Genomic DNA, 11,605 nt, shown 5'->3' with positions numbered 1-11,605 from the left:
CTCGAAATTCAGCAATGTCCATTTTCAAGTGCCTCACCTGCAAAGTGCGAACAGCACGCACTCAAACAAGACTCAAGTACAGAATTTTGGACCTCAGACATTATCATGTTGAAGGTACAGTGGCCTGTACATGCACAGCTTCACTTGCCAATGTTCAGGTGAGTGATTGGGTAAGATCGTGGGGGTCTGAAGGAAGAACAGCTGGACCTCAGTGCGATAGGTGTAAGCTAGGAGGTTTGGAAAGAACATTGGAGGGGGTCTGCACTATTGTTAGCTGGGCTTTGGAGTGCTGGGTTGGGGACCTAAAGAGGCAAGAAGATCGGAATCAGCAGGAGATCCAAGGATCCGTAGGCTAGGGTCGGGAATGAGGTTGGAGATCTCGGGACCAGGGGTGGCGGTGATTTAGGTGAGTACTAATCATTTTCCATTCTGTGCCAAGTAATGAAAATGTTCAGCAAACTTGTTTTTAATCAGTGTGGTACAGCCTAGCTAACTTAAACTATTTACAACATCAGTAGCAGCTAATATTTTTTTAAAAGTGCCAAATCATTTTGAAGGCAAAATTATTGACTTTAATGAAAATATTTGAGGATACTACATTACATAAGAATTAGTTCATGCAAACAAAGCCAGACATCTACCAAGTGAAATGACACCCATTAATTTTGTCAGTTTTTATTAGTGTACAAACGATAATCTCCTGTTCTTTTTATCCTCCAGTTCCTTTGTCTTCCCTCTACCCCATGCCTTTAGGTTTACCATTTCTGAACAGTTTTATTGCTTACAAACTCCCCATGTGGGCCGTCTGCCCCTGCTGGGAGAAGAGCTAAATAAACTGGGGTCACAGCCCCTTCTTCTGGGGTCCCAGGGGCTTTGGGACCAGCCATGTCTGTTTTTATCCAGCCAGGACAGCAAGCATTCAAGAGGATCCCGTCTGCTGCTCTCTCCTTACTCAGCATTCGGGCATGGATCCTCGAAAGGACCGTAACACCGATCTTTGAAACCCCGTAGGCAGAGGATGACCACCCCTGTTTAGCGTGGACTCCTCCTTTAGCATCTTCAACAAATTTCTTCATCAGCTCCACCAGTTCCTCCTCCGTGATTGTCGAGCTGCGGAATTTCGTTTGGAGTTCTTGGCTGCATTGCTGCAATGCACTGGAACCGGATACACTGGATACGTTCACCACTCTCCCTGCAGGTTCAAAGGAAATCAAAATCAGGTTAAGGGAAAATCATGTTTAACTAACTTGCTGGAGTTTTTTGAGGCTGTAACAGAGAAGGTTGATAAAGGCAATGCTGTTGATGTGCTCTATGTGGATTTTCAAAAGGTATTTGATACAGTGCCACACAACAGACTTGTGAGCAAAATTCTAGCTCATGGAATAAAAGGGAGAGTAGGCACTTGGGTAAGAAATTGGCTGATGACAGGAAACATAGGGTAGTAATAAATGGATGTTTTTCAGATTGGAGAAAGGTTTGTAGTGGAGTTCCCCAGGGGTCAGTGTTGGGACCCTTGCTCTTCCTGATATATATTAATGACCTAGACTGTAGTGTTCAGGGCATGATTTCAAAATGAAGATTGGAAATGTTGTCAACTGTGATGACGATAGTCTGGAACTTCAAAAGGACATAGACATGTTGGTGGATTGAGCAGACAAGTGGCAGATGAAGTTCAATGCAAAGAAGTGTGAAGTGATTCATTTTGGCAGGAAGAATATGGAGAGACAGTATAAAGGGAGAAACTCTAAAGGAGGTGCAGGAACAGAGGAACCTTGGTGTATATGTACATTGGCACGTTGAGAGAGCAGTTAATAAACAGCTAGTATCTTAAGCTTTATTAATAGGGGCATTGAGTACAAGAGTAAGGAGGTCATGCTGAACTTCTATAGGACAGTAGTTAGGCCTTATCTGGAGTACTGCGTCCAGTTCTGGGTGCCATACTTGAAGAAGGATGTGAAGGCATTGGAGAGAGTACAGAGGAGATTGAGAAGAATGATTCCAGGGATGAAGCACTGTAGCTATGAGGATAGATTGGAGAGGTTGGGAATGTTTTCCTTGGAGAAAAGAAGGCTGAGAGGAGACATGATAGAGGTGTTCAAGATCCTGAGTGGTATGGACAGGGTAAATAGTGAGAAACTGTTCCCACTCAAGAGAACATCAAGAACTAGAGGGCATAGATTCAAAATAATTGGCGGAAGGAGTAAATGTGATGTGAGGAAAAAAAAATGCACTCAGAGGATGCTTGGAGTCTGGAACAAACTTCCTGAGAGGGTGGTGGAGGCAAGTTTGATCGAGGTATTCAAAAGGGAATTGAATTGCTATCTGAAAAGCAAGACTGTGCAAGGTTACGGTGATAAGGCAGGTGGGTGGGACTAGGTAGAATGCTCTTTCAGAGAGCCAGTGCAGACTCTATGGGCTGAATGGCCTCCTCCTGCACTGTAAAGATTCTATGAGATTACATACAAGAACACAAAAGCATACGCAATATTTCTCTCACCCAATTTGATCTTATTTTCTCTTCCCCTAAAGGCACTGAAACAGGATAAGTAATTGTTTCAAGGCTATTGACAAAGCTCACCCGAATAATCATTTTCCACATTTGAGACGATCGATCTGATATCCAACTATTAGGACATCACAGCTGGCTGCTGATTCTGTCTCAACATCCATGCAAATATTTTCCAGCGAGTGTTATTTGTCTAGAAGCATGAACCTTGACTATTTTTTTTCTTCTCTTCCCTCCAATTCTGAGGCTCATTGTAATGTTCCCACCTTCACCCCATTTGAAGTCCACTCACTCGACACAGGTCCACCCACATTCAAACTGGGGCCCTTCTGGTTTACAAGCCTGAGTGACAGGCTGATGGGGCCATTGCAGGTCATGTTTTTGAGACAAATAATTTACAAGTGCAATCAGAAGGCTTGGACATCGCAATAGCTGTAGGCCATTCAGCTTGTCAAGCCTTTTCCTCATTCAGTGAGATCATGGCTGATCTGTATCACAGGTACCTCCAGTTTTATACCCTTGTTTATCTAAAATCTCTGGATCTTGTATTTAAAATTATTAATTAAACTAACAACTACTGCTTTTTCTGCAAGATATTTCCACACTTCCGGCACCCTTTATGTGAAGAAGTATATCCTAAACTCGCTCCCCAGTGGTCTGACTCTGATTGAGGATATTCCCCTTGTCTCCCACCAGTGGAAAAGTTACTCTGTATCTACCCTATCAATTCGAGTCCAAATCCCTAAAACCTCAATCAAATTACCCCTTAATTGTCTATATTCCAGAGTATTGAAGCCTAATTTATATAATCTCTTCTCATAATCTAACCCTTGCAGCCCCTGAAACATTATGGTAAATCAGCACTGCACTCCTTCCAAGACCAATGTTTAGGTATGCTTGATGTAGTCAATGCTTTGTGCAGCTATAGAGACATTTCATCTCCTCACACCCTGCCCCCCACTGTATTTTCTAATCCTGTAGTTGTAAAGGCCAGCAATCCATCCAGACACTTTGATTAATTTTTGTACCAGACTATTACATTTTAATGATCTGTGTAAAAAGAACCCAAAATGTCTTTGGATCTCTGCTGTTCACAGCTTTTCAGTATTTAAATAATACTTGGTTCCATAATCTTTTTTGGTCCAAAATGGATGACCACACACTTAGCTGTGTTGAAGTCCAGCTGCGTCACAGTTTTTCCACACTCAATCCATTATTAATGTATCTTTGTGATTTTACACTCCCGTCTACAATACTTAATGTACCAACAATCTTTATGCCATTGGCAAACATGGATATATGGCTCTTTATTACCTTATTTAAGTCTTTAATAAATAGTGAATAGCTGTGGCCCAAGCACAAATCCTAGTGGGACATGACTAGTCACTTCCTTCAAGTCACACACCATCCTGACTTGGAACTACATTGTCATTCCTTCACTATTACTGGATCAAAATCCTGGAACTCCTTCCCTAACAGCACTGTGGGTGTATCGACACCACATGGACTGCAGCAGTTCAAGAAGGCAGATCACCACCACCTTCTCAAGGGTAATTAGTGATGGGCAATGAATGTTGGCCTGGCCAGCAATGTCCACATCCCATGAATTAATTAATTTAATACTTTAGTGACTGCCTCAAAAAAAAATCAATTAGGTTCATTAAACATGACCTGCCCTTAATAAATTCAGAAAGTGCTGGAAAAACTCAGCAGGTCTGGCAGCATCTGTGCAGAGAGAAATAGAGTTAACATTTCAAGTCAATATGACTCTTCTTGGAGCTGGTTCCAAATAGCATAGTGGTAATGTCACAGGACTAGTAATCCAGAGGCCCAAGCTATTGCTCTGGGGATGGGTTCAAATTTCACCAAGGCAGTGTAAAGACCCACCTGGTTCACTTAATGTCCTTTAGGGAAGGAAATCTACCATCCTTACCTGGTCTGGCCTACATGTGACTCCAGGCCGAGAGCAATGTGGTTCACTCTTAACTGCCCTCTGAAATGGCCTAGCAAGTCATTGAAATTGAGGATGGGCAAGGAATGCTGGCCTTGCCTGTGACACCCACTTCCCATGAAAGAAAAAAAGTGAACAAAAAAATAGGTTTGTTAGCAAAATCCCTGGGATCAAACCAATGAACATTCTCTGGACTGCCTCCAATGCCAGTATACCTTTCCTTAGATAAGGGGACCAAAACTATTCATAGTATTCTAGGCGTGGTCTAACTAGTGTCTTGTATAGTTTTAGCAAGACTTCCCTATTTTTATTCTCCATTCCCTTTGAAATAAAGGCCAACATTTCATTTGCCTTCCCTATTACCTGCCGAATTTATATGCTAGCTTTTTGGGATTCATGCATGAGGACCCCCAAATCCCTCTGTGCTGCAGCTTTCTTCAGTCTTTCTCCATTTAAATAATATTCAGCTCCTCTATTCTTCCTGCCATGGTATTGCCCATCCCTAATTTAAGAGTTGGGAGTCACATGTAGGCAATGGTTTAAGACCATAAGGCCACAAGACGTAGGAGCAAAAGTAGGCCATTCGGCCCATCGAGTCTGCTCCGCCATTCAAAGAGATCATGGCTGATCTGATAATCCTCAACTCCACTTTCCTGCCTTTTCCCCATAACCCTTGATTCCCCTACTGATTAAAAATCTGTCTATCTCAGCCTTGAATATACTTAATGACCCAGCCTCTACAGCCCTCTGCAGTAAAGAATGCCACATATTGACTACCCTCCGAGAAGAAATTCCTCCTCATCTCTGTTTTAATCAGATGCCCCCTTACCCTGAGATTATGCCCTCTGGTTCTAGACTCTCCCACAAAGGGAAGCAACCTCTCAGCATCTACCCTGTCAAGCCCCCTAAGAATCTTATATGTTTCAATAAGGTCGCCTCTCATTCTTCTAAACTCCAATGAGTACAGGCCCAACCGACTCAACCTCTCCTCATAAGGAAATCCCTCCAACCATGGGATCAAACCACTGAACATTCTCTGGACTGCCTCCAATACCAATATACCTTTCTTAGATAAGGGGACCAAAACTATTCACAGTATTCTAGGTGTGGTCTAACTAGTGCCTTGTATAGTTTTAGCAAGACTTCCCTATTTTTATTCTCCATTCCCTTTGAAATAAAGGCCAACATTTCATTTGCCTTCCCTATTATCTGCTGAACTTATATGCTAGCTTTTTGGGATTCATGCACGAGGATCCCCAAATCCCTCTGTGCTGCAGCTTTCTTCAGTCCAAGTGACCTATCGGCCTTTAGCCTCATTAGTTTCCCAGTGCTTTTTCTCTAATGATGGTTATCGTATTTATTTCCTCCCCTCTTTTGCCCTATGATTATTTGGTATTTTTGGTATGCTATTAGTGTCTTCTAATGTGAAGACTGATGCAAAGTATTTATTCAACTCCTCTGCCATTTCCTGGTTCCCCATTATTATTTCCCCAGCCTCATTTTCTAAGGGACCCATATTGACTTTGGCGTCTCTCTTTTTATATATTTAAAGAATCTATTAGTGTCCATTTTTATTATACTTGCGAGTTTACCCTCAGTTTATTTTCTCCCTCTTTATTTTTTTTTATGGTCATCTTCTGTTGGTTTTTAAAACTTTCCCAATCCTCTGGCTTACCACTACTCTTTGCCACATTATATGTTTTTTCTTTCACTTTGATACTATCCTTAACTTCCTTGGTTAACCATGCTTGGTTTATTCCCTTCCTACAATCTTTCTTCCTCACTGGGATATATCTTTGTTGTCAGTCATGAACTATTTTCTTAAATGTCTGCCATTGTTCATCAACCGTCTTTTCTGCTAAACTCCTTTCTCAGTCCACTCCAGACAACTCTTCCCTCATTCCTTTGTAATTACCCTGATTTAAGTTTAGCACAGATGTTTCCAAACTAAGTTTCTCACTCTCAAACTGGATGCTAAGTTCCGCCACATCATGGTCAATGTTTCCCGGGGGATCTTTTACTCTGAGATCATTTATTAAACCTGCCTCATTACCAGATCCAAAATAGCCTGATCCCTGGTTGGATCCACAACATATTGTTCTCCGAAACTGTCCCAAATACATTCTATGAATTCTTGCTCATGGCTACCTCTGCCAATTTGATTTTCCCAACCTACAAGGTGATTAAAGTTACCCACTGTTAATATACTGCCTTTTTACATGCCCTCATTATTTCCTGATTTATTCTCTGTCCGATAGTATAGTTACTGTTAGGGGGCCTATAGACTATTCCCACCAATGTCTTCCTCCTCTTGTTATTTCGTACCTCCACTCATATGAGCTCCACATCTTCCGATCCAAAATCATTTCCTGCTATTGTACTTATTCAGTCTCGTACTAACAAAGCTACCTCACCACCCTTTCCTTCCTGTCCTTTCAAAAAGTCACATACCCCTGGATATATAGTCCCCAGCTTAGATCTCCTTGTATTCATGGTCGTTATCAGAATTTTAATTCTAGATTTTTATTGAATTTAAATTTCACCATCTGCCATGGGATTTGAACCCAGGTCCGGAGTATATTACCCTGTGTCTCTGGAATACTGAAGAAGTCATACGGACTCGAAACATTAACTCTGTCTCTCTCTCTCTCCACAGATGCTGTCAGACCTGCTGAGTTTTTCCAGCAATTTTTGTTTTTGTTTCAGATTTCCAGCATCCGCAGTATTTTGCTTTTATCTCTGGAATACTAATCAATGAGAATACCACAACGTCACCACCTCCCCATTTGAGGAACTGCAAGTGGTTGCTTACAGATCCCAAACAGGAGAGAAAACAAATGAATCATCTAATGAGTTACATAACAAGCCATGGCTCCTCACAGCCAATCTTACAGTCCTATGTCACTTGCTCCCTGAAAAAGCTGCCAATTAATACCCCTGCTCTTTCTCAGGAGCTCTGAAATCATTTTGCTTTTTATCCAGTTTCTTTTAGCAAGTGACCAATTAATCTGCTTCTCCACTTTCCATTCGGGTAACGTATTTCAGATCATAACCATTCACTCAGTAAAATCATTCTGTTCATCTCCCTCTTGGCTTTTTTTCAAAAAACCAATTATCACAAAGATAAAAGCAAAAAACTGCGGATGCTGGAAATCCAAAACAAAAACAAAAATACCTGGAAAAACTCAGCAGGTCTGACAGCATCTGTGGAGAGGAACACAGTTAACGTTTCGAGTCCGCATGACTCTTCAACAGAACTAAGGAAAAATAGAAAAGGGGTGAAATATAAGCTGGTTTAAGGGGGGGGTTGGGACAAGAAGAGTTGGATAGAGGGCCAGTGATAGGTGGAGATAACCAAAAGATGTCATAAACAAAAGGATAAAGAGGTGTTGCCGGTGTGATATTATCTAAAGGAATGTGCTAATTAAGGGTAGAAAGCAGGACGAGCAAGGTACAGATAGTCCTAGTGGGGGTGGGGTGGGGTGAAGGAATCGAAAAAGCCTAAAAGGTAAGAGATAAAACAATGGATGGAAATACATTTGAAAATAATGGAAATAGGTGGGAAAAGAAAAACCTATATAAATTATTGGAAAAAACAAAAAGGAGGAGGAAAAATCGGAAAGGGGGTGGGGATGGAGGAGAGAGTTCATGATCTAAAGTTGTTGAACTCAATATTCAGTCCGGAAGGCTGTAAAGTGCCTGGTCAGAAGATGAGGTGCTGTTCCTCCAGTTTCACTGGAACAATGCAGCAAGCCAAGGATGCATTCTGTTCATCTCCCTCTTGGCTTTTTTTTTTAAAAAAAAACAATGATCACAAACCTGTGTTTTCTCACCGAGCTTCCTGCCAGAGGAAACATTTTATCCCTACCTTAACCGCCATCATGTTGAATACCTCCATGAAGGCTCTATTTCATAATGCTTTCATCATTTAGTCTCATTGTTACCTTTCACAGCAAAATTGGGGCCTATGTTAAAGGCTGTTGCTGTGGAGCTGTTTACCCTCCAGGCCCCATAACCAAATCGTTCCTAATGACACAAAAGGCCAGCCTGTGTGTGGGTGCTGAACACCCTCTCTGAAAATGTCCACAAGTGCTTCAGACCTCAAACTGGGGGGTGAATGCCTGTGAATGGTCAGTGGGAGATTCTTTCAAATGCAAAGTGTGTTTTGTTGTCTATATATGTAAACATTTCCAATGCTCAGTACCTTGGGGTTTGATGATGGGGAGGAGCTCAGTGCACACGTCCCTGGTACCGAAGAAGTTGGTCGCCAGAGTCACTTCGGCTTGGGTCCCGAAAGGAGTCGTGTCGGCCACTTTAAAGGCGATTCCTGCATTGTTGATCAGGATGTCGATGCCTCCGTATCCCCGTGACATGAAGTCCCGCAGGTTCCTGATGCTCTGCGGGTCAGTGATGTCCAGCTGGTGGAAAAGCGGCTTCAGCTGCTCCTGCTGCAGTTTGCGCAGCGCCTCTTGCCCGCGGTCCCCGTCCCGGGCGGTCAGGTACACATCCCCCTCGAACTGTCGGCACAGAGCCCGCACCAGCGCCAGGCCGATGCCCTTGTTGGCTCCAGTCACCACGGCCACTCGCTTGGGCATGTTCGCGGTAGAGCCTGGTGTCCACTCGGTGCCGGGTTTCGGAGCTGGGGACAACACTCAGACTGACTCAGCGAAACAGGTTGGAGTTTGTTACATGAGTCAGTTTGTTACATTCGGCAGGAATGCGCAGGCGCCCTGGGCCAAGTGAAACTCAACACGGAATCAGTGCACCTCAGTCCAACCCACAACCAACAACTGTTGGTCTGTATATTTACTTACATAGCGCCTGAAACCTCGCACCTTTTGCCACGGGGGGTATTCCACACGAAGTACGACACCGAGCCAGGGAAATTAGGTCAGAAAAATCTTGTAGAGTTAAAACAATTAACTAAATTAACAATAAATTAGGTCAGCAGGGTGGGATTTTTAGGGGATGTCTTTAATTAAAGGGGCAACTCGAGGGCGAGAGAGAGAGAGGTTTCCGGGAGGGAATTCCAGAGCTTGTGGCCCAGGCAACTGAAAGCACGGCCACCATTGGTGGACCACCGTTTCCTCCCCCTCCCTTTTGTTTGTTTTATTTTGTTTTCAATAATTTATATAGATTTTTCTTTTCCCACCTATTTCCATTATTTTTAAATCTACAACTAATACCTTGTCAGTCTTTCCACCCCACCCCCACTAGAGCTGTACCTTGAATGTCCTGCCATCCATTCTTAATTAGCACTTTTCTTAGATAATATCACCACCTTCAACACCTCTTTGTTCCTTTTGTCTGTGACATCTTTTGATTATCTGCTCCTATCACTGCTCGCTTGTCCCTACAACTCCCCCCCCAACTTCTCTCCCCCCCCCACCCCCCCCCCCCCCCCCCGGCCCCCTACCTTAAACCAGCTTATATTTCACCCCTCTCCTAACTATACTTCAGTTCTGTTGAAGGGTCGTGTGGACCTGAAACATCAACTCTTTTCTTCTCCACCGATGCTGCCAGACCTGCTGAGTTTTTCCAGGTAATTCTGTTTTTGTTTCAGTTATAAATGGGAGTTGCCAAGAGACCAGAATTAGTGGAGTGCAGATACCTCAGAGGGTTGTGGGATGGCACCATCTGCCTCCTCCCCACCCCGGGGGGGGGGAGTGTGGAGGCTGTATCAAAAGCAACTGGGAAGATGAACAACTGTATTTCAGGAAAAAAAAATACAAGATCTCAATAAAGAGCAAAGATTTTTTGAGATGGATTTAGAACCATAGAAAAGTTACAGCACAGAAGGAGGCCATTCGGCCCATCTTGTCCATGCCAGCCCGAGGACACCCAGGTGCCCTTTCTAATCCCGCTTTCCTGCACCAGGCCTATAGCCCTGCAGCTTACAGCACTTTAGGTGCAGATCCAGGTACTTTTTAAAAGAGTTTAAAGTTTCTGCCTCTACCACCAACTTGGGCAGCAAATTCCAGACACCCACTACCGTCTGCGTAAAAAAGTTCTTCCTCATGTCCCCCCTACACCTTCTGCCTCTTATCTTGAATCTATGTCCCCTAGTTCTAGAATTCTCCATCAAGGGATCAATTTTATCCTGTCCACTCTATCTATCCCCCTCATAATTTTGTACACTTCAATCAAGTCACCTCTCAGCCTTCTTTGTTCTAACGAAAATAACCCCAACCCATCCAATCTCTCCTCGTAGCTACACTTTTCTAACCCTGGCAACATTCTTGTAAACCTCCTCTGCACTCTCTCCAGAGCTATTACGTCCTTCCTGTAATGTGGTGACCAGAACTGCACACAATACTCCAGTTGTGGCCTCACCAGTGTTTTATAATTTTGTCAACCTTTTATCCAGTTTGCCACATTACCCTGAATCCCATGGGCTTTTACTTTCCTGACCAATCTGCCATGTGGGACCTTGTCAAATGCTTTGCTAAAATCCATGTACACAACATCCACTTTATCAACCCTTCTTGTCACTTCTTCAAAGAATTCAATCAAATTTGTGAGGCAAGACCTTCCTTTTACAAATCCATGCTGACCATCCCTGACTAGTCCATGCCTTTCCACATGACAGTTAACCTTATCATCTCTCAGGATTGATTCTACTACTTTGTTCACCACCGATGTAAGACTAACTGGCCTATAATTGTTTGGCATTTCCTTTGATCCCTTTTTAAACAATGGAACTATGTTTGCATTTCTCCAGTCCTCCAGTACCTCCCCTGTATCTACTGAAGATTGGAAAATCATCCTCAGCGCATCTGCTATCTTCTCCCTGACTTCCTTCAGCATCCTCGGAAACAATCCATCTGGCCCTGGTGACTTATCAACTTTCAAGGATTTCAACCCTTCGAGTACTTCCTCTCTCTTTATGACTATCCCATCCAACATCTCGCAGTGTTCCTCCTGGACTACTATATCTACATCCTCCCTTTCCTTTGTAAACACAGAGACAGAGGATTTGTAAAGTGGTGCAATTTAAGTGTATAATACTTATTAGGTATGTAGATAAACTTATCTGATTTATGTAATGTTTAATTTGATTGTGTTTTTTTTCTTGCATCGTGGATTTTCCCAATAAATGTTTGAAACTTACAGCTCCAGTCTCTCCGTTTATACCTGAAGAAGTCATA

General features: G+C 43.0%; 1 protein-coding gene across 1 annotated transcript; it reads right to left on the bottom strand.

Moving 5' to 3' along the window:
* Positions 1-549: 549 nt before the first annotated feature.
* On the bottom strand, positions 550-9,216 carry LOC144691784 (carbonyl reductase [NADPH] 1-like). Its single transcript, XM_078560249.1, has 2 exons — positions 8,662-9,216; positions 550-1,192 (listed from the first exon to the last, which is right to left on the bottom strand). Exons 1-2 carry the CDS (start codon positions 9,050-9,052, stop codon positions 756-758), a joined length of 828 nt encoding a protein of 275 aa, XP_078416375.1. The 5' UTR covers positions 9,053-9,216; the 3' UTR covers positions 550-755.
* Positions 9,217-11,605: the final 2,389 nt, after the last annotated feature.

Source organism: Cetorhinus maximus, chromosome 16 (genome assembly GCF_964194155.1).
Source record: "Cetorhinus maximus chromosome 16, sCetMax3.hap1.1, whole genome shotgun sequence".
In the NCBI taxonomy this organism is placed as follows: Eukaryota; Metazoa; Chordata; class Chondrichthyes; order Lamniformes; family Cetorhinidae; genus Cetorhinus; species Cetorhinus maximus.
This window is presented reverse-complemented; position numbering and strand designations above follow the sequence as displayed.